The sequence below is a fragment of the Lampetra fluviatilis genome, chromosome 41 (assembly GCF_964198595.1).
Source record: "Lampetra fluviatilis chromosome 41, kcLamFluv1.1, whole genome shotgun sequence".
Lineage (NCBI taxonomy): Eukaryota > Metazoa > Chordata > Hyperoartia > Petromyzontiformes > Petromyzontidae > Lampetra > Lampetra fluviatilis.
In genome coordinates this window covers 7,088,350-7,114,481 of record NC_136315.1, presented here as the reverse complement: position 1 = coordinate 7,114,481, position 26,132 = coordinate 7,088,350, and the positions used below count along the sequence as shown (strand labels likewise).

Below are 26,132 nucleotides of genomic sequence, written 5' to 3'. Positions count from 1 at the left end.
ATGACCATGAGGAAGGCAGGAGGGATTTTTTTCTCTCACAGGAAATGGAGGTAGTGACGTTTTCCAAATGCATCCTCACGTACTCCAATTCGAATGTACAAACACGATGTTTGGCCTCTTCTACAGCCTTTGCAAATAAAGCGTAGTTTACAAACAAATTGTCCAGTGTGTGTATGTGTGTCTGTGCACTACATGCTTTGCACAGTACTTGAGTTTAAGTAAGTTTTAACAATGAGATATTTGAACTAGTTAACACGCCTTCACTTGACATTGATTTGACCTTTTGTAACGTAGCATGCGCGGGTGCTCAACGTTGGCTACTCCAGTTTTCTGTTTTATCATGAGATACAGGAATAGGTGAGATGTGAGCACGAAACACACTGAATGACTGTTTTGTCGTCGTTCAACCTTGTCACCTATCCTGTGTACGAGGTACGTTACGTAATCTTCTTCAAACATTCCTTTACCACCATGCACACAGTAAGTCGAAGTCAATTATGTAATATTCTAAACACAAACGCAGGTAGTTTCATGCTATTCAAGAGGCTCGCTGAAAGGCGTTTACAGTTTAGAGTGTAAATCCTCAGTCTAAAATGAATACAACACTTCATTAGAGTAATATAACACAGGGACACATTCTAAAGGTCACTTGGGAAGAGTTTTAAAGCACGAGGTTTGATATTTGTAAGGGCGCCACGGCGGAAAGATGTTAACTACTTTGCCTGGTATACAGGATGTCGTGGGTTTGATCCCTATCGCCTGTTTATTTGGAGTTTGGTGGCGTGGATTTTTCTCCAGGGCCTCCAGATCTTCCGTCCACATTGAGAATCAACACGCGTTTTAGAGTATTTGGTTGCTATCAATTTCTACAGAATCCACTTTGTTGAGCTATCATTCGTGGTGAGGTCGCTTCTGAAAAATAGCCATATAGTTTATAGTAAAACCGGTTAAACAGTGTCCTGTTTTTACGTGTGTTTAAATAAATATAATGTTCTTGTCAACCTAAAGGTAAATATCTCCAGCATAATCATCCCCAAACCTACACAAAATAAAGTGGACAGGGTTTAATTGGTGTCCCCCCTCTCTTTCTGTGCCTCCCAAAAAAAAAACTTGGCAAACCATATCCCTCGCAATACGATTCCCCATCTCAAGTGGCAATGTCATATTTAACATGGCACTGGGTTTCTTCAGTTGTTGACAATCAACATAACACGTTAATGTCAAAAGGTCATCTCAATGCTGGAAACTGTGAGATCAGCCGGAGGGGAAAGTACTGCATTAAAAAAAAGTTTAATATTTGTTTCCGACGGTGCATTTCTTAATGTTTTTATTTGAGTAGCAACGCACGCTCGATTCGCATCACGACTACGTCTTTAGGTGCTTCCCCGACCATTGCCGAGTGACGCACAGGCAGAAATGCCATTTGAGAAGGGGTCCACACCCAATCTTGCGTAAAATGTGAACCCGTTGTGTTACTGTACAAGTTGTCCTGCAGTAATAGCCAGTAGTAACATCGTCACGTATCTGATGTGAACGTCTCTAGAAACTGAGTGTGTGTGTGGGGGTGTACTACTACAACAACACTGTGGTCAGGGCACGTGACGGTTGAATACGTGGTGACTTATACAAACTTTTACACACAACTTGAATCCAGTCACGTACACTACTATATATCATCATTAGCAGCAGTGAAAAGCCACAGAAATATACTGGATGAAGGCCTATTATCGTATGCTAACATTGCACGCAGTCTGTTACAGCCGCAAGGAATCAAAACTCCCACACGTGTTTCATACTGGTAGGAACCAACTGGTTCCACCAGCCCACAGGGGATTATTGTGTCCATCCGTCCGTCGTGTAGGGAGGGGCTGGGTGGGGAGGAAGGGGAGAGGCTGGGTGGGGAGGGTGGGGCTGGGTGGGGGGTGGGAGGGGAGGGGCTGGGTGGGGAGGGGCTGGGTGGGGAGGGGCTGGGTGGGGAGGGGCTGGGTGGGGAGGGGCTGGTCACCCCGTGGTGCCCTTATAAAACTCAACGTTTAACCTACTCACGCCGGCTTGTGCCCGCCCTCACAGTCGGGCATATTTGCGGAATTGACCGAGCAACCCAACGTTACTACCAGCTCCCTCCGCAGGAATGTGTTTTATAACTCCACATCCATCTTGGGTTGGTCCTTTAAAGTGAATGCTCTCGCTTTTTGGTTGTTTTAGCTTTGTGGTCAACTTTATTTGAATTTCGTTGCAGCTTCACATCATATCCTCGGCACTAAGTCTCTGCTGCTTTGCTTAAGAGTGATTGTGAAAGATTGCAAGCTTGGTTATTGTCTATTTTGTGGGTTGTACGTGTGCATTGGCAAGTTTTAGCACGATCAAGAAGAAAATTTAATATGCATTGTATACATAAACTAATTAAACTATTTTCCAAATAGAGGTAAGGTCAACGTTCCGCTAAATCAACATTCTTTTTAAAATAGTCTTCAATCTATTTAATAAAAATAACCGTGAATGTTGATAAACAACTGTACAATACAATTATTGACAAACAAGGCATATACGCATTAGATATACGATTTAGTTACATGAACCTTATTTGATTACATCCGCATTTCTTTAAAAAAAACGAAAATAAAAGTTATAAAAACGTGACTGTGTAAACCCAAGATTGTCTTGTGCCCAATAATAAAGTAGCAGTATCAAGTAAGCTCTTAACCTTCCGTGTAAAACCAAAGTTGGCACCTCTCCAAGAACCTTAAAAGCCCAACTCTTATCGTCATAAATCTGAAAGTTGTTTTGTTCAGTTGACGGACCTGTAAACAACTTTAAAGAAAGGTACTTTCCGAAGATGAGCGCTGCTACTAAGGGGAACTACCCAAAAGAATTCACGTTCGGTCCGTAACATAATATTGTAAGTAGACAGAGTTTAGATTTTAAAGATATTAAGATGCCAGCATAGTACACATGTTGACACTAAGCAGACTGGCAGAGCCGGGCATTGCACGCGCCAACCGGTGCAATAAGCAGGGCAGCACTTTCGTTTAGAAGCCCTTGGCAAGAATGCCATCTTCAAAATACAATAATTCACACTCATTATTTGAGCTATTAACGCAGCCAGGTTCCATTTAAACGCAATGTAATTTTATTACGCGCTTTTATTTAACTCACTCTGTCTGTTGTAGCCTCAAATCTTGTAACTCAATTTTAACCCACTTTCCCAATGTGGTATCGACTGCAAACTTGGTATACGTATGTCATACTGATGACAATACTATATTCTATTATTATTTTTTAAGCCCAGTTAAATCAGTACTGCACCTCTTAAGAGTGGTAAGTGACGTGTTTTGTTGTTGTTGTAGAAACCTCTAATTTCCATTCAGAACCACCACCGCGTTCATGTATCTTATGTATGTTGAACTTCTTTCGCACCGTACATAGCCCAATCGTGTCAATCGGAGGTGTGGGGGAAGGACAAGGAACTAAATACGAAAGCAGTTCTAAAGAAATGAGTTTACAATGTAGATTATTTAAAAACGCATCGATCCAGTGGCTTCCTTATGGGAAGGAAGAGCGTTCCAGACGGCCGCATCATCACCATCACCACCACCATCACGTACATATGCATGTTAAACTTCTTTTGCACCCTACGTAGCCCAACCGTGATAATCGTAGGCACGGGGGAAGGACATCAAACTAAACATAAAAAGCAGTTCTAAATAAATGAGTTTTCAATCTAGCAGCTTTGTGATCGCAGCAACAATTCTATTGTACATTTCCAAAAAATCTATGCTTGGTTGTAAATCCACAACGAGCAGCACATATCCAGCCTAACGAGTAAACAACAGAAACCTGCTCCACCGGTGCTGTCAGTTTGAAGGGCCAACATTTGACAATTCATAGCAACTTTTCTGATCATGAACAAACGGCAAATTGGATTTGTCATGCCCGGAGGGGAGAATCGTAATTAATAATTACCAACACACGTTCTCTCCTCTCCCATGGCCGTACAATATTGTTGACATGTGCCCTGAGCGTTCACCACGTAGGTTTTCTTTTCTCTACGGCGAGCCCGCCGTGTCAATGTCCAGTCCAGCTTGTGTACACTACTGGAATGTATCTACACCTGTGCACGAGTCATTGACACTGAGACGGGAAGGCGTCACGTTACTGACGCGTGCAGTGCAGTGTGTGTCTGGTGCACACTGCACAATAATACTCGAAAACACCCCCAAAAAAAACAAAATCCCCTCGACAAATACAGTGGTGTCCTCACAATCAAGTGGTCGAAATAAGGGATATAGTGTGCATTACTTAAACATATCAGGTCTATAGACTTGTGGCGGTTATGGACGGCGAACCCAGTATCATCAAACTGATGGAATAAAAAGAGGAAGAATGGAGAAGGGTGGAGTGCGTTTAGAGTTCTGAATGTAATAATGAAAGCAGCGTACTACTGTAATGTGGCTTAGGGAAATATTGAATCGGTGCATATTACCTGCTGTTGATAGATGGATCAGCCGCATGATAAGTGACTTAGAAAAATGTCCTTCCCCGCACCTCCGATTAGCACGGTTGGCTACGTACGGTGCGAAAGAAGTTTAACATACGGTACATACGTAAACTTGACCACCGTGGTGAAGTCTGGTCAAACATACCGTGCGACCACCACAGTGGATTGACAAATTGCTGAAAATTATATTTTTTATTTCACATGTATTAACGTACAATGTGTCTATGTTCTTTTGTTTTGCAGGTTACAATGGGAGACGATCTGTATCACTTAGACGTGAGTAATTTCCTGTCATATTTCCAGTAACTGCCTCACCAAAGCTCGTTTTGTAGTTTACATAATTTGTTTTGTTGAAATCGTGACGGATTGTGGGTCATTGTCACATGGTCAGCACCTCTGTGTTTCAACGGCAGGGTGAAAATTCGTGCCTTTGCTTTTTAGATTCGTTTTCCACTTAATATGGAAACCCGCAATAGACTCACGGTTTGTGAAACAGGGAAAATTAGTTTGCAGATTTATATACAGTAAAACCTTGGATTGCGAGCATAATTCGTTCCGGAAACATGTTTGTAATACAAAGCACTCGTACATCAGTTGTGATCACGTGACGCTCGGCAGACAAAGCGTATACACGCACTACTCATTACAAGACCTCGCTCGTTTATGAAATTAATATTTCTTTAAAAAAATTGCTCGTCTTGAAAAACACTCGCAGACTAAGTTACTCGCAATCCAAGGTTTTACTGTAATCTTAATTGTTGCTAGTGAAGTTTTTGTCTCAGCAAGAACTTGTTTATTGCCATGCTCATAATTAATCGTGGGGCCTCATTTTAAATTGGCTCACCTCAATGTAACTTTTGGCACTTTTGAAGTTGCAAAGGCTCAAAAGTGATTCCCCGGCTCAACCGGCGAGCATCGAGGCGGTGCTCATGTCTGCCTCACAGCCCCAAGTTACTCGTGGATAATTCCGAGTCTCTTCTGGAGGACACCATAGTACAATGGGAGCGTATTATCAAGCAACACACTGTTTAATTGCATGCCTGTAGACAGGTGACCATACATCGATGGTGATTTGGCACATACGTGCATAACATACGTGCATAATGTGCATACATAATATACGTACATTAAGTATTTTGATTTACTACGAATAACCCAACCAATAATAGATATCCATTGTAATTTATATGAACACATTAAACCCCCCCCCCTCTCTGGTCTTCGTACCTGATTGGCTCACAAATGATGACATCACATCTATCCCGCTATTTAAGACCGAAACAGGAGTTCTCTACAATTCTGGCTATCGCCTGATGAGGCTGGTTATAATTACCGGCGAAAGGCCGTACTCCAATTGGAAATGTTATGGGTTTACTCTCAAACACACCGGTGTGCTGAACTAGTAATTAATTGGCATATTACGTTTACGTGGCAAACCTTACTTAATGGCTGTTGGGTGGTGGAAGGTGTAACGACACATTTATATTTACGCGATCTAACCCAAAAAACTCAATGATGGATAGCATTGGTCGCGAAAGTGTACTTGTTAAACTAATCACAGTTAACGTAAAGTGGCACTTACTTTATTGACCCTGGAGGGATGATCGGCCGACTCAACTACCATCAAGAATTAGAAATTCGCGACCTCCTGATTGCAAGCTCTACCACTCAGCCACCCTTTCTTAGCCCAGTAGAAATACACATTTTCATGTATGTACTATATGTTGAACGTAGGCATCGTACATTATTTATTTGTGTTATACCTTACGTTTTTATGTTAATATGAATATATTCATGATAGTAATGCTTATAATTATTAAACTGCAGTGGAAATAATTAGTTGGCTTTTATGGATTTCCTACGTAACCACCAATGTCAAACACTTTAACCACTTTATGGGGGGTTTTTAAGTGAAAAATATCCCCAAGAATAAATGGCAAATGTAGAAACTTGTGAAAACCCCTCCAGCATACAACTAGGAAATATAACTTGCATGCACCCTTGGTTAGCCAATAAGCTGACATGCATTTATTTCACAAAGCAGCTTCCTACATCATTACCGTTTAATAAGCCCTTTGCAACTCCAACAGTTTAAAATATTAAACAGATAATTGACATTTCGTAGACTCTACTTGGTCATAATGCATGAGCACTCCCTTTTTTCCTTGCTTTATGGAGTGTTATTTCACTATTATAGTGCATTTGGAATTCAATGGGATCATTGTTAATAACGGTCAAGTATGAACGTTTTTAATCATTCTGTCATTATAGCCGAGGTGCCAAAGTCATTTTCAAAACATCACATGGCAGATCTTGCATCTCACATTCTCATTGCATGTGCACCCATTAAAATAGCTTACCTTTTGTGCCAGATCTTCTTAATTCTCTCCAATACCATTCAGGACAATCTGAAAAAACATGTTATTATTTTTAACCTTCTGACTTTCGAACGTTCAGTCATAACTTACGAACCGAACCGCAGAACTATTTTGTTCGGCAGAGTGATCCTCCGCGAGATGTAATGAGTCCCAGCGTCCCACGTGACGCACAACGACAGTGAACCGTTTGACTCAAGGTTATTGAAAATAAAACTGATTTGCTTTCTTTCATGTTACTTTATTTTATGTTTTATTCACTACGTAGCTAACCGTGCTAATACAGTATTCACTACATTATTACATGCAAATGTACAATATTTCTTCTTATTTATGCGTTTAACAATGCTTCCATTTTTTGTTAAACCATAAACATATTTTATAACACTGACCGTACTCACAATTAAATACCGAGTACCGAGATACGAACAAATCGACTTGTGAATGGGTCTCAGGAACGTAACATGTTTCGTAAGTCAAGGACTGCCTGTCGTGTGAAATCTGCACATGTCTAATTAGGATACAATTTTTAAGAATTCAAGATATGGTAACTTTTAATTCTATACCAGTGATAACTCTCAAACGTGTTTTCCGGTTGCTACCGTGTGTTGTTTCGGCACGATGTCTGACGTTTCGCTCCACATGTCGGCGAGCTGCTTCAGGGACTGAATAAACTAAAAACTATTTTCATTTTTACGAGGTAAGGCCCACTGAGCTATCTAGCTCTTTTTAGAAGTGACCCGGCCACAAATGATATCTCGGTGAAGTGGCTTATCATGTGGAAATTTATAGCAGCCACATACTCTAAATGCACGTTGATTCTAAATGTGGAGGGAAAAACCGGAGGACCCGGAGAAAACTCCACACGACCATGGGGAGAACATGGAAACTCCAAATATATAGGCGTCAGGGTCGGGATCGAACCCATGGCCTGTTTACCAGGCGAAGTAGTTACCATCCTGAAACACACTAAACTACCACACTGCAGGTCACAACACACACACCCAAACCACCACACTATGCCCTCTTCTCTAAGGCATTGTGCTAAACACTTGGGGAAAAAGTACAAACAGAGAACTACTATTAATTTACAAAATTGGAAAAATTCTCAGGGGACGTGGCAGGTGATGATCCAGGGCTCGTGGGCAACCATGTCCTTCGCCAGACCTTGCAATACTGCACATCCTAGACGGCATTGGTTAACTGTACCGCCTGCTCCCACACTGGCCGCATTCTGGTCCCGGTCTTGGGGCTTGATGAGGCTGTCTTGCACTTGGTAGAAGGGGAGGAACGGCCGCTGCCTTCAAGATCGGGATTGAACCTATGACCTCCTGTATACCAGGCAAGGTTAGTTAACATCTCGCCACCATGGCAAGACGTTAATTGAGCAACTCGCATTCTCTCTCCGTTATATAGCGTTGCTGGCTGCTCCTGGTGTCTGATGTAAGCTGTAAGCTGGCCGATGTAATGGCAATGACCAGGAATGTACGTTTTGCGATGAATCAGTTGTGACACACATACACGAGCACACGAGTCAATCATGGAAGAGACGGTGTCGTGACAAGTGTGGCTGATGCTATTGTTAGTCTTGAGAACATTGCAGTTGGTCAGTTTCCACGTTGCTCTGCGCACCAAAAGAAATGTGTGAAAAAATCCCGAAATAATCAGGCATTTTATTTTCAACTACGTAGGAGGCACTCCCGCCATCCATAATGACGCACGGGCGGCGTGTGTGCGTGACTGAGCCCCAGCCCTCGTGCACATATTTAAACGTACGATAAGGGAGCGGGGGAATTTTTTTTGGCCTGCTGCTTCCTGTCCCATTTGCAAGAGAAGTGCAGTTGGAGTGCAGTGCACTGCAAGTCACATCGGTGAAACTGAATCGATCGTACGGAGTGGAACGCCGATACACGGTGACATTCGGCTGTAGTGCTCAGCTCTTGGGTAAGGGAGCGAACCTCAACGGATTTGTATTACCGCTATATTATTGTTCTCTGGTTTAAAAGTAACGTGTTGCAGATTACGAGCTCTTTTATACAGCGATTCAGTGAAATGCTGTTATGTGTTTTCATTTTGCTTTGTTTCTTCCTTCTATTTTCGTACATCAGCATATTATTTTCATAATATGTAAACACATAATTATGTGGTGTGCACTTTTTGTACATCAATTATATATATTTTAATCATGTATTGTATACAACGCGGATTCTGTCAAAGTTGTGAACGTCATCGCACCGGACTTGCAATTCAGAGGTCGCCGGTCGTATCTCTCGGCACGGCAATTGAAACAACAGTGCAAGTTTATTAAAATTGCCGCATCAGCCCCACTCGGCACCATGAATGGATGCGTCACATTTAGTCGATCGGCAGGTCGTGTGGTGGGCTAAAGTGTGGACATTCGTACCTCCACCAAGCCATCTAGTCAACGTGGAGGAGTAGATCAAATGCCCTCTACAGGTGCTGTCTGGAGCAGTGGTTTTCAACCGGGGGTTACGTGGTCCTCAGGGGGTACGTGGCAATGTCCCAGGCGGTATGTGAGATGATTTATAAATGTGTGAAATTATATCATACATGAGAGTCATATGAAGAATAATCGTGTATGAATCTGCCAATATAAAATAACTACGATAACATTTAAATCCTTATGGTAACCTATAACGATATAAAATACTATTTGGTTCTTTCGATCGAAACATCGTGATCTATTATTTTTTCTACCTACGTGACTTTACCGAAAGAACCAAAGAGTATGGATTCCTGCAGTCACAAAAGCTTCAAATCAAGATTGATATAAAATACCTTTTTTAAACTCATTGGTCGTAAACAATGCGGTTTTCAAGAGTAACCAGCGAGAAAGAACAAATGGCGTCACGCATGCAGAGCATCCGTTGAATTTTTGTTTTTACTCGCTTGCGGTTACCGGCTAGTAAGGATAACCTCACAAAATGGACAATTAGTTGAAATATTGATATTCATTATTCATACCAAAGTCGTAATTAAAATATATATTGGGGGGGACACATCCAAATATATTGCTATAAAATAGATTTCTGTTTATATGATTGTGGTTATTTTTGTACTTTATTAATCCCTAATCTCTGCCATTACATACAATGAAACAAGAAAAGGTAAAAAAAGAAAAAACAGAGCAATGTAATAAATACAATACACTTAGACATTATTGTAAAAAATAAATAAAAAGTCCATCCTATGTGTTAGTGATTTTTAAAAAATATATTTTAAGCAGGAAATTAGTTTTCAAATTTAGATTTTTTTTTCTGGGGGGGGGGACCCCCAGACCCCCTGGAAGATTTGGTCCCCCCCAATGTTGACTCCATGGCTACGGCCTTGATTCATACATTTATTTCTCGGAACCACGTTGGGTCAAGCAAAGGGGGCTACTCTGTTGTCGCCAGCAAATGTTGAGAGAACCACTGCGAGTGTAGAGCCCCATCATAGTGGGAGGACCTTCTGCGAGCAGTGCGGTGACCAAGCGATTGCAGGGCTGCACCTTTGCCTCTGGAGTTTTGTTTATTTAATTGTCGCTGACGTGCCCGGGTGTACGCGATGCACGAGGTGTTTAGATTCCTTGAATTGATAGCGGAATGTGAAGTTGGCATTAATTTGGATTGTGATTTGTTTTTAAACAGCAGAATGCGAAGTGCAATGGCTATTACGAAAGTTTGGCGATTGTTAAGACTGTTAGGTATTGTGACAGTCTTACAAATAGTTACATTATGAAAAATTTAAGGTTGTTTAAGGCCATGCATTGCTGGGTTAATAGACTGTTTTATACATTCTAGATTTGAAGCTTTCGTGACTGCAAGGATTCATATTCTTAGGTTTTTTCGGTAAAGTCGCGTAGGTAAAAAATTAAAATTAATAAAAGTCAAATAAAATAAAAATCACGACGTTTAGGAGGCAACACAAGCTTCCGTCTTCAGGTGGAACCGTCACAGCACACTTGCTGTATCAAGTAAATGAGAGATTCCAAGAGATACTACCCCGTATATATACTGGTTGAGGGGGGGGGGTGAGCCAGAACAGGCCCCCTTTTTATTATTATGGTAAGGTTGGTGCGGCTTGAGACTACGGCTAGTCTACATAACAAAGGACTGAGCCTTTGTAATGTAGACTGGCTGAGTGGGGGGGGGGGTGCCAGAGTTGTTAAAGTGCAACTGCTGCTAATGAGACCGAGCCTCTGCCATGTAGATGGTAAAAGCACAAAAGCAGGTCAGGAAGAAACAGCCTCCTGCTATGTTGCTTGGTGGGTAAAACTTATAGCAGGAAACCAGCGTGTGAAAAAAGAAGCTAAACATGGTAAAACAAAACTGGCTGTCTATCAGTAAACTGTACAGTAATTCAAGAATAGTTGTCTGTCAAATAAGATGGTCCAAATATGTGTAGTTAAATCTTTTTTGCATGGTTAATCACATCTTTCCAATGATTACTCAGTTTGTACCCATCATCACGGTTGAAATTATGTCTGTGTTTGTATATTTGTATGGCTTCGTGTACAAACCTTTGATGGTAGCCAGGAGGTTTGCAGAGCACCTTGGTCTCGGAAAAGACAATTTCATGAGAGCCCACAGAGTTGTAGCAATGATTGGCAACGGCCGAAGAATCAGTTCTGCCGTGTTTCAGATCTGACTTGTGCTCGTGGACACGATGTATACAGCACACCATTCTGCGGAGCATTTGAAAGAATTTAAACTGCTGTCATCCTAGAGTTGCCTGTATTTTCAAAGAGTAAAATTTTGTGTAAAAATATAAAACTTAATGCCCAATACGTAATCTTGTAAATTTGCACCTAGGCTTGTGTCTTGGGCTGTCTTACACGAGCACTTTTGAAGTTTTCCATTATAGTAATGTACTCTAGTGACTTGGTTATAGGCATGGTATTAAGATGTATTTGTCCACTGGCACAGATAACCAGATATTATTGCTGTTCGTGATGGTGTGTCTGACAGTAACATTTTAAAGTATTTTTTTTTCAAAATCCTCACCAAGCTTTAAACTCATGTCGTTGTAACACTTTACAAGCACGAAGTTTATTGTTTTGCAATTGCAACTTTATTTAGAGAATTGGTGCCATTCATCCTTAAAGTTTAAAGTGTATTTTGCATTCTACCATAAGGGGGGAGGGGGCAGAAGGGCTCAAACAATAACCCTGCAAGTGAATAGAGGACACGTGATTATGAAATATATTTAGCATCATACAAGTCGTAATAAAATAAAATAATAATAAATGAAAATAACTAAATTAAATCATACAGGTGGGACCGTCACAGCCAAATTTACTGATACAGTAAATTGATACAGTCATACTGATACAGTAAATTTGGCTGTGACGGTCCCACCTGAAGACGGAGACTTGTGTTGCCTCCGAAACGTCGTGATTTAATTTCGTTATTTTCATTCATTTTTTTATTCTTATTTTTTTTTTACCTACGTGACTTTACCGAAAAAACCTAAGAGTGTGATTATGAATGACTCCACAAACACGAAATAAACCGTAAGCTTTGCATACAAAAAAGATTGTATCCTGCAGGAAGAAAATATGTTTTTTGTTTGATAAGCAACCAGTTGTTTCTTGTAGGAAGAGGGGCAGGGATTTTTTGTAAGCATTGGGGGACGTTCATACTGCCCGCGTCCCGTATTTGCATAGTGCTTTATTGGGAATTGTGGTCAAACTGCACATGTGCAATAAGCGTATCCTGTTTCGTCACTCATTTCCGTGACACCGCCTCTGGAAAGCCCCTTGTTTGAAATAGCTGTGGCCTCTGTCGTTACTTCACCTGCAGATCATAAAAGCACTCGTTGTGAGCTGATTGACGACTGTTAGAGAAGTTGGTGACTTAGTAACTAACGTATAGTTTTAATCCAGTCGCCCCTGTGTGAATTGTTAATCTGTGGATTTCATTTAGTAATTCTCACAGTGGAGTCGACGATGCAAGGCCATTCTTAGTTGTGAAAAATTGGCGTGATCGGTGTGCATTTTCCCCCTCCACCAGTATTATTAGGGTCAGTCAATTTGTGAACTCCACGACCCTATTATATACCCTACTTACACACGTAGCCAAAATGTATCATTTGCAGTCTTCCGCAGTGCATTCCGGCGTTTCCAGCAGCGTGGCTTCATTGTGGCTGCGTTATTTCAGTCTGCTTCTTCGTTCGGGCGACAGAGTTAATTTAGTCTCGTCATATACCGTCACACTTTGGCATTCGGTCAAAGTCAACGTCACGTTTGATGGTTTTCATCCGCTCATAGTCATCGTTTATTTGAAATAAAAAAGCCCACTCTGTCTATTTAAATGATAATTAACACCGAAACTCTGAGCCTGTGCTCAAGCTCTTCCTTATCGTATGGTGCTTCCCCTTACATTTTGGGTTTACGCTTTGCGGTTAGGGGATGATCTCACAATGAATAGCGTCCCGCGTGTGTATGCGGGGCATATTTTCAGATGCTTTGGGGTTTCTTACACTCCGCTGACTTAATCCAAATCCACGTTGAATGGAATGTCTGTCTGCCTGTGACCATATGATACGGGAAAAAATGTGGGCTGAATTTTGCGCTTATATTTTTACAGATAGATTTTAGTATTGGGTGTGTTTTTTACTTATCAGTTTGGTCTACAAAATGCTAACTAGACTAATTTAAAACTTCATTTTGTGCACACTTAAAAACGCCCCATGTTAAATTGTTGACCTTTGTTGATAATTTAAAAGTATAAATGTGTGTACATAGATCATAGTCCAGTGTTAATCCACTAGACTACTGCATTAAGGCCCGTCCTCCATGCCTTGTTGCTCATGGAGAGTTTGACTATACTTCACCACGCTGGTTAATATGGGTTGGTAAAGGGTTAACATTTGTTTATGATACTATACAATCTCACTTTGACCATATACAGTTACATATCTTTTACAAGAGAGGCTTGCTGAGTAATCATCATCATCATTGTAAGCCATGGTATTGAAATAATTCAGCCGAATGGAGAACTGTGGTTCAAGGCTGCCCAAAAGGTGCTTTACTAAAAAAAATTGCGTGCTTGCGTGACAGCTTTCCACGCACGTTGATGGAATCAGTCCTGGATAAGAGCTCTATTGATGCATTCGTCCTTTGATAAGCTAGTTGCTTTTTTAAAATTAAACTAATACTGCGTTCACTCACAAATTGCGTTTTTTTTCTTGTAGAAAGAACTAAATAAATGCTATGTTTATTTCATTTGTTTCTGGAACTGGCTCATCTTTCTCACTATATCGTGGCCAGTTGTGAGATATTGCATACACGGTCTGAATTTTCCTGTAATAAGGTAGGCACTGATAAGGGGTTGACCAGGTATGGATTTTCAATCACAGAGCTTCCAAAGTAAAAAAGAACTTTCAGCTTGCGTGCGAGTTTTTAGGCGTCCTTATGAGGTTGGATCCGGAAGTGAAAGTGTTTTTGCCGATTTACTGTCAAAACCGGTTCCCGTCAAATGCCCTACCACCCAGCCCGTTTCATGTAATTAGGCTTGGCCGTTTGGCTAGTAGGGGCTTTCCAAAAAACTCCCGCTTCAACTCCGCGCCCGCTTTAACCCCTATTGTGAATGGAATGCGGCAATACATTTACGTGCACACTGTATTGGATAGTTATAGAATGTTCCATTGCAGGGGAACCCCTCTTAACGAGCACCCCTGTGAAAGACTGATCACTTAATGACGGGCCTCCATAGAGCCCAGTGTATGGTAGTGTAGTTTATAATGTAGTGTATAGTAGTGTAATGTCTCGTAGTGTAGAGTAGAACCCCTCTTAACGAGCACCCCTGTGAAAGACTGATCACTTAATGACGAGCCTCCATAGAGCCCAGTGTATGGTAGTGTAGTTTATAATGTAGTGTATAGTAGTGGAGTGTATAGTAGTGTAATGTATAGTAGTGTAGAGTAGAACCCCTCTTAACGAGCACCCCTGTTCAATTTAACACGTAAGGCTTTCGCGACCAATATTATTCATAATCAACGTTTTTGGGTTAGATCGCGTTATTTATAAATGTGTCGTAACCCTCCACCACCCCACACGGCCAATCAGCAAAAAAGTGTCACGTTGACAAAAGACATAGTTCACTGCATCGCTTAATGACGGACCTCCATAGAGCCCAGTGTATGGTAGTGTAGTTTATAATGTAGTGTATAGTAGTGGAGTGTATAGTAGTATAATGTATAGTAGTGTAGAGTAGAACCCCTCTTAACGAGCACTCCTGTTAACGATTAATTGTTTAACGACGAGACTCCATAGAGCCCAATGTGTTTGGTTACCGACCTTTCCCCTGTTAATGATCGTCTGTTCTTGGTAAATTAAATATGAATAAATGCATTGATTAACCATGTTTATTTTAATAGTATCTGTATTGTTAGTTTCTTTATGTATTAACTAGTTTGTTTACCCGTCCTAGATGGAAGCTGTAATATTAACGAAAACAATTTGCAGAGTATAATTGTATCTTGTGTAAATTTAATGGCCGTGAATCTTGCACAAAAGTATGTCATCAAACACTTCACTGCAGTTCACTGTAGCACTGTATTAATAGTGAATCTTGCACGAAACTACGTCATAAAACACCTCACTTCATGTCACTGTAGCACTGTATATAACTGACCTTCAATTTGTTCAAATTCACTGCTCTGATACTTTCTCTTCTGCTTTCGGTCGCTGGGGTTGAAATTAATTGGAATTCGATAGAATATCTGGAAAATCACCAAGAAATGTCTATTTTACCATAATGTAGAAGCATAAATTAGACTTACCTTTTGTCTCAAGTGGTGAAGAAATAAAGACACCAAATCCACTTTATTGCTGCGTAGAATTATTTATTAGATTCACTTTCAGTCAAGAAACGTCAAACTTAAAGCGAATTTGCGAAAAAAATTATTTCCGCTCGACCTTCGTAAAAATCCACCCGCTCATGAATATTAATGACGGGGTGGTGCGGCATGTGGAGTGACGTCACGTGCGTTACACACAGACATTCTTGGCTCATAGTAATATCCATTGTTTAAATACGATAAAGTACGTTTTTTGGGTGAAAAAGGATAATTTTGGATATCAGAACGAATTAAGGCTTTAATGTGTATTTCCTATACTCGCTTAAGCACCAAATCACTTAACGACCGGTTTCATGGAACCACCTACCGTCGTTAAGAGGGGTTCTACTATATTTAATCGGTAATACATGAAATTCGTACCAATTCAACCATTAAATCTGCAAAAGGTATTGTGTGGTCTATGTGCACAACCAAATCAATCGTTTCAATTATATATTAAAGTCACGAATACGTGTGAAATTTTTTTTTAACACATGCTGGTTTAACAAGTGTCATAATTACTCCAATGCAAGTTACATGTATGAATGTCTCTCTGATTAGGGCATCATATGAGGGTAATGTTGATTATCGGGTTAGTGGTACTGTGTCCCTTGTAATTGCTTATCTCAGGACAAAAGCGCATTATGGAAGTCCTTAAAGCTTTTGGGCTTTTTTGTGTGCTTGCTGAAATAAAAAAATGGAAATAACTACGTAACTTGAATAAGAAAAAAAAACTTTCAAATGTACACAGTACAAATAGATACATTTTTAAATCAGAATATCCATTTATACTGGAGGAATACGATGATCTATAAAGCTATTTTTCACATATGTCCAGGAGAGGCGGGTAAGAACCTTACAACAAACAATACAAAAACAACTTGGTAGGGGTGCAAAGTACAGGAGAGGGGAAAAAAATCACCCAAAAGAATACAAATAAAACTTAAACTAAAATAAATGGTTCTCACATATAGCCCTAAATGGGCTCGTTTTAATGTGCAGTACCTTAGACTTCGCTGCTGATTGCAAATAAACAAGTAAATAAGCATGATTTTTTTTCGATTTAAAGCTTTTGTGACTGCAGGGATTCATCTTCTTGGTTCTTTCGGTAATATACGCTGCCAAGCCTGGTGGTGCCCATTCAGACGCTGTCTTTCCGACAGACCTGTTCTTCACCTGAGGACGGCTGCTTGCGTTGTGGCCGAAACGTCGTGAGAATTATTTTATTATGTTTTATTTTTATTATTTTATTATTTCCCTTCTACGTGACTTTACCGAAAGAACCAAGAAGACAAATAAGCATGCATGCACACTGCGGCCAGAGGGAGCAATTCCCTTGAAAATTTTTTTTTAATTCCCGTAAGAAGTGGCATCGGCAATTCTTTTTTTTCTGAAGCGTAAACCTCTCACGCCTTTTGCCCTGTTCACTTTGAAGTGTTCTGCTTCCTCCCCATCCGTTGTAATAGCTCCCTCAACAAACTGACCCCCCCATGACTTAGATTTGTCACTTTTGTTTAGTTTGTTGTCCTTCCAGAACGAATGATAAATTATGTTCATGCTTTAGGCCCATATGTGAAGGAATTGGGTGTGACTTTGCCCATGTAAGGAATACTGGAATGGGGAGCGACAGATTTTTTTTAAATCGATGCCATGCTTCATTCATGCTTCATTCATACTTGATCCATGCTTGATCCATGCTTGATCCATGTTCGAACACAAGCGTGGGATATTTTGAATGCTAATATTTTAATCGTTAAAGCGACTCTTGTCACTTGATTTTATGGATATAAAGGGACGGTATTGTGGATAGAAAAAGGCCACATTAGGTAGCCCCTTTCCGCTCATTGGCTTCCTTCTATATTAACATACTTTATAATAATTGCACTTATAAAGGGCTTTTCATCAAGGATCTCAAAGTGCTGTACAGGACAGAGCAACAGCAGACACTCGGCATAAAACATAAATACATTTTAAAAATCATTTACGAAATGAACTAAAAGTTTAATCAGCGAAAGCGTATACATAGGTTTTAAGGCGTATTTTACAAATAACCACAGACTCGGAGATCCTGATATCTCGTATAGGTGCATGGCTCTGGGGTGCGTTCTTGCAACAACGCGTGTCAAGGCCAAGTTTACCATTACAGGTGTGGCGATTCACCCACCCTTTGTGGACGATTTCATTGATTTCCCCGATTCATAGACGCGATTAGATTCAAAAATCGATTCTCCGTTTTTTTTTTTTACAATGTGGTGAATGAATTTCGAGGCCCATGAGCGCAGGGGTCACCAACCTGCGGCTCTTTCAGGACTGCTTCGTGACCTTATGAAATATTGAGGTTTGTTATGGTTCTTGTCCACACGGCATGGTAGCTCAAGATGTTTCGGAGGTCATTATTAAGTCCCTATGCCCAAAGTCATAAGTTCAGCTCTAACAGCTCACCAAAGGCTTTGCTCAGGGAAGGGGAACTACCGCACAGCACCGTAAAGTTCGATGCAGTCGTTGATGAAAGGATGGGTTGTGTGGCCGGTGGGACCCATGTCGCTCGTCCCAAAGGTAAAGAGTAACAATTATTTTAAACGGTTCCTACGAGAAACTATGACTATCGCAGAATATCCTGCAACATATATATTTTTTTCACTTAGCTTATTTACCACCCGTTGATTTAACATTGCTGATTCGTTGTTATCTCTTGAATGTTGAGTTCAAGGTGGTGGGGGGGAACTGGGTGTTCGTGCTATAATCTGTCTCGATCGTTTTTTTTTTCGCAGTCGAACTTGGAAATGCTGGAGCAGTATAACACCGTGGACATTCGTGCGTTCCACGAATTCGAGGTTCCGCAACCCGTCGGTAAGATTTGGGGCGGGAGAGGGTTGTTTACACTTGTAGACATTTCAGTTGAATTTGCAATTCACTTCAAAGGCAGGGCTCTGCAAATAAAAAATATATCTCCACCCTTTTGGTCCAGCCTGTTTGGTGTAACCTAACTTGCAACGGAATTACGTAATAATTGTTTGATTCTTTCGGTAAAGTCCCGTTTCTAGAAAAATAAAATGAATACAAAATAAAATAAAAAACACTCATGTACACTCGCCTGGTTCTAAATCGGAGTGTACTGGCAGTCTATAATGTAGACTGTAGCAATGTAGACTGTAGCAATGGTACTGGCAGTATCGACTGCCAGTACACTCGCCCAGCTTAATAACCATTGCTACAGTCTACATTACAGACTGCCAGTACACTCACTCCGATTTAGAACCAGGCCACAGTCTACATTAGTGTTTTTTTGTTTTTTATTATTTTTATTTGATGACTTTTCACTTCATTTATTATTATTTTTCTATCTACGTGACTTTACCGAAAGAACCAAAGAATATGAATTCCTGCAGTAATGAAAGTTTTAAGTCAAAATAGCAAGCAACGGAATGTTCACACACATTGTAGTGTACACCTCCAGGCATTAATGGAGGGTGCCTACAACAACCGATTGCCCAATGCTCTTAACCAAGAGTAATGGACATGTTGCGAAATACTTATGAAATGGTGCCTATCCCTTTTCAGTGGTAGCAACACACCGCACCGTGATAGACAATGGCCTATGATGATATTCATTGCACAAATGCACGCGGTGTAAGTACTGCAGTAGAAATAAAATGGTTGTATGAGAGGTAATTTCCTGTCGACCGTGTACATGTCAATTAACACCTTTGGCACCCTCGTAAACGGGGATGGTCACATGTCAAGGTATTATCCAGATTAAATATTTTAGTTGATACATTAAAATCGAGATATATAGCATGAATTGATGGTTTGTATTCAACAACACATGAAATACAGACGATTCGTGCTGCATACAACCACATTTGCCAATGCGATTTGTAACTTGATGTGGTCTGAAACTGTTGTTTTGCTGCCTTGCCCAAGATTGCATTTCCTGTTGAAAAATCGGCAGGATTTGATACACTTTAGCAATTTGTACTTATGTACGTTATTTTTACGCATTAAGTTTTTGTGACTTGCTTACCTTTCCTATACCTTGGAATCCTATGGGTTTTTATATTGCCGTTGTAATTTTCTGACCCACCCCAACGTAACATCTGTGAAAAAAGAGCTTAATATCTCATCGCATTCCTCCAGGAAATAAAGATTCCGAAATGCTTTGGTTGGGGAAAATGGACTGTATATGTATTCAAAACAAAATGTGCCTCATTGTGCATTTCAGTGATTGGACCTTACCTGCAAATAACAGAGGAGCCTAAACAGGTGGGTTGGTGCGCTTCTGGAAAGCCCCTAAACGCGAGAAGCAGTCACGTGGTCCCAGCCCGCAGTAACCCAACCCCCACACCATGGCAGCAGTCCAACGGAAAGTCCCGGGATTTCAGCAGTAATTTGTATCACGCTCTGTGTTGTGTGTGTGTATATATAGAGAAGAAGAAGATGTTCTGGCCACTTTTGTTGACTTAAGTTTCTTCTCTTGGGGTCATGGTTTTCAGCGCAATCAGATGTTTGGTTAACGTCTACATAGTGAGCCATATTAAAGTTTATTTTTGGGTGTTTGATCGCGTGAATATAAATGCGCCGTTAAATTTATCTCCGTAGTAAATGCATCAGCGGTTAATATTGCATTAATTACGGAGATAAACAGTTGAATAGAATGTGTGATATCACAAGAAGTAATCCATATTGCTGTGGTGTCTAATAAGATAAGAATTGCCATGGCTGTATCCACTCCTTATTGACGCACTCGCATTCCCAAGCAAGCTCATGCAGTACACAGTATACGCAAACAACGACACTGATTCATCATTGGGTTTTTGGATAGAGGTCGTGCAAGAATTCGTCCATAAACCCTCATCCACCGGTCATATTTATTACTGCTTCAGCACACAGATGTGTTGGAGAGTAAACTCACAGCATGCAAATAGGTACGACGTTTCACTGTCATCAGGCTAACAGCTCAGATCTCAGAATTTACCAACCCTTCTGTCAATCCACTGCTGGATGATTGCCTTCCCTGCTCTATTAATCTTGGGGGTTGTTGGACCAAAATTATCCGCGCTGGTTGGTAATGGTTGGCAGAGAGAGATTGTGGCAGGACCAGCTCAGATATCACTCGCCACTGATATCAGCCTTGATCGGGAACCCAACTCAGTTTGCCGAGTTCATAGTGTAGTGTGCTAGTCACTGTTTGAGATAGGTAGAGGTGCAGCCCTGCAATTTCTTGCTCACACCACAGCCGGCAGAAGGGCCTCCACAAGATGGAGCTCTATTGAGAGAGAGCCCCCCTCTGTGTAACATAATAAAATAAGATTCACGTGTAATTTTTTAAATAAACCACACTTATCATTCCAGGACACGGCACCACTAAATTTTGACTTGTCAACGCCCGGTCGATGTGACGGTAATGCGAACGTTGCACGCGTATCTCGTTGCAGAGAGGTTTCCGCTTTCGCTACCCCTGTGAAGGCCCGTCGCACGGAGGGCTGCCCGGTTGCTCGAGCGAGCGCAACAAGAAGACCTTCCCCACCGTCAGGGTACGAAACGCAAAAAGGGGGCCGCGGTGGGGAGGGCTATTGCGGTTGTATATACGGAGGAACCCACGCTATACGGGTTTGCTAACCATACTTATTCTGGTCAACAGATGAATGACAACATCGTGGCTACAACAGAAGATGATTTTTGTTAATGTAGATTTTTTTTTATCGAACGGTTCCCCAATTTCATTCTGACTGTTATCCGGGTGGGGTGGTGAGGTGGCGGCAATGCCGTGGGACGGAGTATCTATTTGGATGATCGCACTGAGCAGTCTGTTTTTTTTTACGTCTGCTTTGTGAAAAATCGTCGGCAGTGGAGTTGGCCAGCGAAACATCTTGAAGCAGGAGTCTCTTGAATATGAGTCTCGAGACTCAGCGATGCTTTTCTGAATTAGCAATAATATCATAAAATATAGTGGTGCAAATCGTGTTGCATAAAATGTGTTAAAGATTAATTTGCTGTACGTATGTATGTACTGTATAGCATATGTGCAGGTGTAATGTGTGTTAACAGGTATAAGGAAATTGTACATCAACATATTGAGCCAGGACTGATTGGCTGTCCTTCAAACATTGTAGGCCTTGGGGATTTTGGTAATGCCAGCTGTCTATTTACATTCACTCATACCAGAAGGCATACGTGTGTGCTACATTAAAATTAACCCGATGAGTCATTGGGAATACATCAACTATATTGTCTCCATAAGCCACACGGGCCGTGTCCACGTAATTTTCTGCAATAATCTTAGCGTATTTTTAAGATTGACACTTGCGAAATATCATATGGATGAGAAGAAATTAACAAATAACTCTTATTGTCTAACGGGTTTGCGCAAGACGCATATGGGGAACCTTTTCGCAAGCCATTTCACCAGAGCTCAACATGTATACGAGAGATTATGTGAAGAGATTTATCTCTTTGGGAAACAATTTTGGAGCGTCGAACATTGTTGTGCTCATGAAACGGTCGAGAGTCTTGACCCTGTATTGTATATCAGTGCCTCCCCAGCCTGTAGTTCGCACAACCACCGGCGCCCAAAAGGCCCGTGGGATATGATCCGAGGAACTGTTGGCACTATTGCAGATAAATACGCTTTCGGGTAGATGTTAATTTTTGATAAATATTTTAGTGGAGCATGGCAGAGGTCGCAAACGGGTTTTGATTCCTTACCCGTACCCGGCCGCACCAGGGTTGCAAACGGGTACCCGTACCCGTACCCGGCCGGGTAGCCGGGTATCGGGTAGGGTACGGGTACCCGATTGCAACCTCTGGGATGAAGCCATGTTGCAGGCGCGGGTGGGTTGATTCTAGGAACTTGAATTGTGAGAAGAGACAAGACGTTGGGAAATGAGTGACAAACGGTTACTCACCAGTGACTCATGGCCTACCCGTATCCAGCCGCACCAGGGTCGCACACGGGTACCCGTACCTGGCCGGGTACGGGTAGCCGGGTATCGGGTAGGGTACGGGTATCGGGTACCCGGTTGCGACCTCTGGAGCATGGTGGCCTGCAAAATATGTTTTGAGGGTTGACGGTGGTCTGCATATCGAGAATTGATGGGAGCCACCGCTGTAAGTGATCAGAATCGTGCATCAATCATCTTGCCTAACGCATGCACCCATTGAACAGACATTGAGGAGGATGGGCAAGGGTCTATCGTCATCGTAAGCATTCTGGCGGTTTCGAACAGCCTTTTAATTGATTACCTGTTTGACCTTATGGTTGTGAAATCTTACTGGAAGTTTGTTGCTAACACAGAGTACAGTGCGATATAAACAAATTATAGGCTAGAGTGTTTCCCAGAATATTATGAACACCTTACTTTTGTTATCAATCGACAGGTCACGTGTGGTGGGGTAAAGTGTTGTCTGGCCTGCACGGATGAGTAGGAAAAAATTACCCTCTTCTTGATAAGGTCTCTCGGGCTCCGATTAGCACGGTTGGCTACGTACGGTGCAAAAGAAGTTCAGATACAGACATAGTATGACCTTTCTGCCAACAGTGGTGTGAACAAGTAATTGCAAATTTTGATTTAAAGCTTTCGTGACTGCAGGGATTCATATTCTTGGTTTTTTCGGTAAAGTCACGTAGAAGGGAAATGATAAAATAATAAAAATATTACACAAAAATTCTCACGACGTTTCGACTGCAACACAAGCAATCATCATCAGGTGTGAAATCCACAGCAAGAAAATGTAATAAGTAATTGCAAATTTGCACCATTACCATTGAAGAGGAGACTTGAGATGGTTAAGCAGGATCTTTATTTCTAAGGCAACTCACACCGTACTTCCACTAATCATCGGAAACCAACCCCGAACCCTCAAAATCCTCTCCCTCCATATAGCCCATCTCCCCCTCTTTTTTAACACGCATTCCCTTCTCGGGTTTTCCACCCTTGTTAACCTTCCCGGGGTTTTCTCCCCCTTGCCAATCCTTCTCGGGTTTTCCCCACTCTTATTAATCCTTCTGGGGCCTATCCGATCAGTGTCCTCCACTCAATAATCGCATTGCGTGTCATACACGGCAGCGCTCCCGTGGCCCTTAACCCGTGGTTATGTGGTGTTTGTGTGTGAGGATGTCCCGAACATCCTCTACACCATTATGTAATTTTGTGTTTCATTGGCCTGCCTTAGAGATAATGCCTATAAAAAAAGTTGTTATTGCATTTGTGTCTCTGAATGTGTCATTATCACACAGGCTCACACGGCTAGTCTTAATTTCACATCCTGAAAATCACAGTTTTTGAAAGAGAAAAAACGTGTTCACCGACCAGGTGGCTCAAACTACTAAACTATTAATACGCTTTTTATTTTTACAGGTAAGGCCCCACTGAGCTATGTAGCTCTTTTTCAGAAGTGGACTGGCCACAAATGATAGCTCAATGAAGTGCTTATCACGTGGAAGTTTATAGCTATAAATGTATGTTGATTCTAATTGTCGAGGGAAAAACCGGAGGACCTGGAGAAAAATACATGGGACCACTTGGAGAGAGAGACACATGCAAACTCCAAATATACAGTCGTCAAGGTTGGGATCTAATCCATGACCTCCCTGTATACCAGGCGAGGCAGTTAATTTTTTTACTTAACTTTCGTGACTGCAGGAATTAATATTCTTTGGTTCTTTCGGTAAAGTCACGTAGATAGTAAAATAATAGTAAAAAATAAAGTTAATATCTCACCACCGCGGCGGCCAAAGCTAGAGTGAGCGGCTCACAACTGGAAGCTTGTGAGTTCAAATCCTGGTTGGAGGCTGACTCCACCCATCATCTTGATTTGAAGCTTTCGTGACTGCAGGAATCCATACTCTTTGGTTCTTTCGGTAAAGTCCACCCATCATTCTTTGGGGGTTAATAAAATAGAAACCACTTTGTAGGTGAAGTCAACAGTGTTTGTCCTCTGGAGGGGACTTTCTCCCCCGTTATGGGTTGCAGAGAGGAGCTGAGCACCACCTCAATGCTCATTAAAAAAAAACTGACCTTTTTATAACACACTATTTTCTTTGTTTTAGATCTGCAAACACCTTGGCCTAGCGAAGGTGGTGGTCCAGCTGGTCACCGAGAATGCACCATACCGCCTGCACCCCCACAGCTTGGTGGGCAAGAATGCTGAGAACGGTGCCGTCAGCTGCACCGTGGGCCCGCACGACATGACGGCGATGTGAGTTTAACCTCCCGGCGATTAACGTGGTTGGGCCTACGTACATATGGTAGCCAACATACGTGAGTGCGTATGTGATGCGACCAAATTTCTGGGAGGCTCAACTGGGGATTGCACGAGGAGCTGCTGGGTCGGTATGAGTATAAAATTGGAATCTCTGGAGCTTCTTGATTCGGACACCGACGCCATCGCTCCAATGATGTTATTTTGTAATGTTTAGTTTTATGTCGCGTCGTTCGTGCAAATTGCATCTCACAATTGCTGAGGAACCACGAGCAAGCGGAAAGACAGCCAAGTGGGTAAGCCGGCACCAAAAATTGCCCAAGCTCTGCGATTATATATTAAGATGTTTACAGCCAGTTCATGAGTGATAATGCAACCTTAGACTGGCACCTCTACACTCAGCCATCCCTCATGGTACTAATTTGAGGCTGAGTCGACCTAGGGGAGGCCCAGGACCAGTTCAGATAATCGTCACCGGTGTTGGCCTGTGAGCGGGAACCGAACTCGGGCCGCCGGGTTTCTAGCGCAGTGCGCTAACTGCTACACTTCCGCTGTACACTTACACACATGCAAATCGCTGCCTCCTTTCTAAGTCGCGCCATTGTTTTGTTTTGGCCCTTGCCATTTGCACCACGCTCCCGGGATAGGTTCCCCAGCCTCGGTGTGCTGCACGTCACCAAGAAGAGCGTGGCATCTGTACTGGAGAAGTTGTGGTCGGATGCGCAGATCTCCGGGCTGGCCAACATTGGCAACATCGTTCTCGAAAGCGGCTTCAACAACGTCCACGCGCGGGACCTGACGGGTAACGTGCCACAAAGCCACAGCCACCGTGCGCTTTAAATTTCTATTTAAAGCTTTCGTGACTGCAGGGATTCATCTTCTTGGTTCTTTCGGTAAAGTCACGTAGAATGGAAATAATAAAATAATAAAAATAAAACTTAATAAAATAATTCTCACGACGTCTGCGCTTCTCGACAGACCTGTTCTTCACCTGAGGACGGCTGCTTGTGTTGTGGGCGAAACGTCGTGAGAATTATTTTATTATTTTATTATGTTTTATTTTTATTATTTCCATTCTACGTGACTTTACCGAAAGAACCAAGAAGATGAAACCGTGCGCTTTGTTATTGCCGTTTGCCGTGTTTCGTTTTCACTGTGAGCAACGGCACACGAGAGTGGCCGTCTTGCATAGCTCTGTGTTGATAGCCACGGTG

General features: G+C 41.8%; 1 protein-coding gene across 4 annotated transcripts in view; it reads left to right on the top strand.

The window, feature by feature from the left end:
• Positions 1 to 26,132, top strand: part of NFKB1 (nuclear factor kappa B subunit 1) — a 56,762-nt gene that overhangs the window by 10,240 nt on the left and 20,390 nt on the right. The window contains exons 2-7 of one of the 4 annotated variants that reach the window (XM_078875428.1): positions 4,742 to 4,774; positions 18,489 to 18,567; positions 19,940 to 19,980; positions 21,153 to 21,251; positions 24,767 to 24,915; positions 25,566 to 25,720. In XM_078875428.1, the coding sequence (XP_078731554.1) occupies positions 4,748 to 4,774; positions 18,489 to 18,567; positions 19,940 to 19,980; positions 21,153 to 21,251; positions 24,767 to 24,915; positions 25,566 to 25,720 (550 nt within the window). In that variant the 5' untranslated portion in view covers positions 4,742 to 4,747. Of the gene's footprint in view, positions 1 to 4,741; positions 4,775 to 8,749; positions 8,818 to 18,218; positions 18,274 to 18,488; positions 18,568 to 19,939; positions 19,981 to 21,152; positions 21,252 to 24,766; positions 24,916 to 25,565; positions 25,721 to 26,132 lie in introns of those variants that run through there. The other 3 variants (XM_078875429.1, XM_078875427.1, XM_078875430.1) reach the window with 3 other exon arrangements.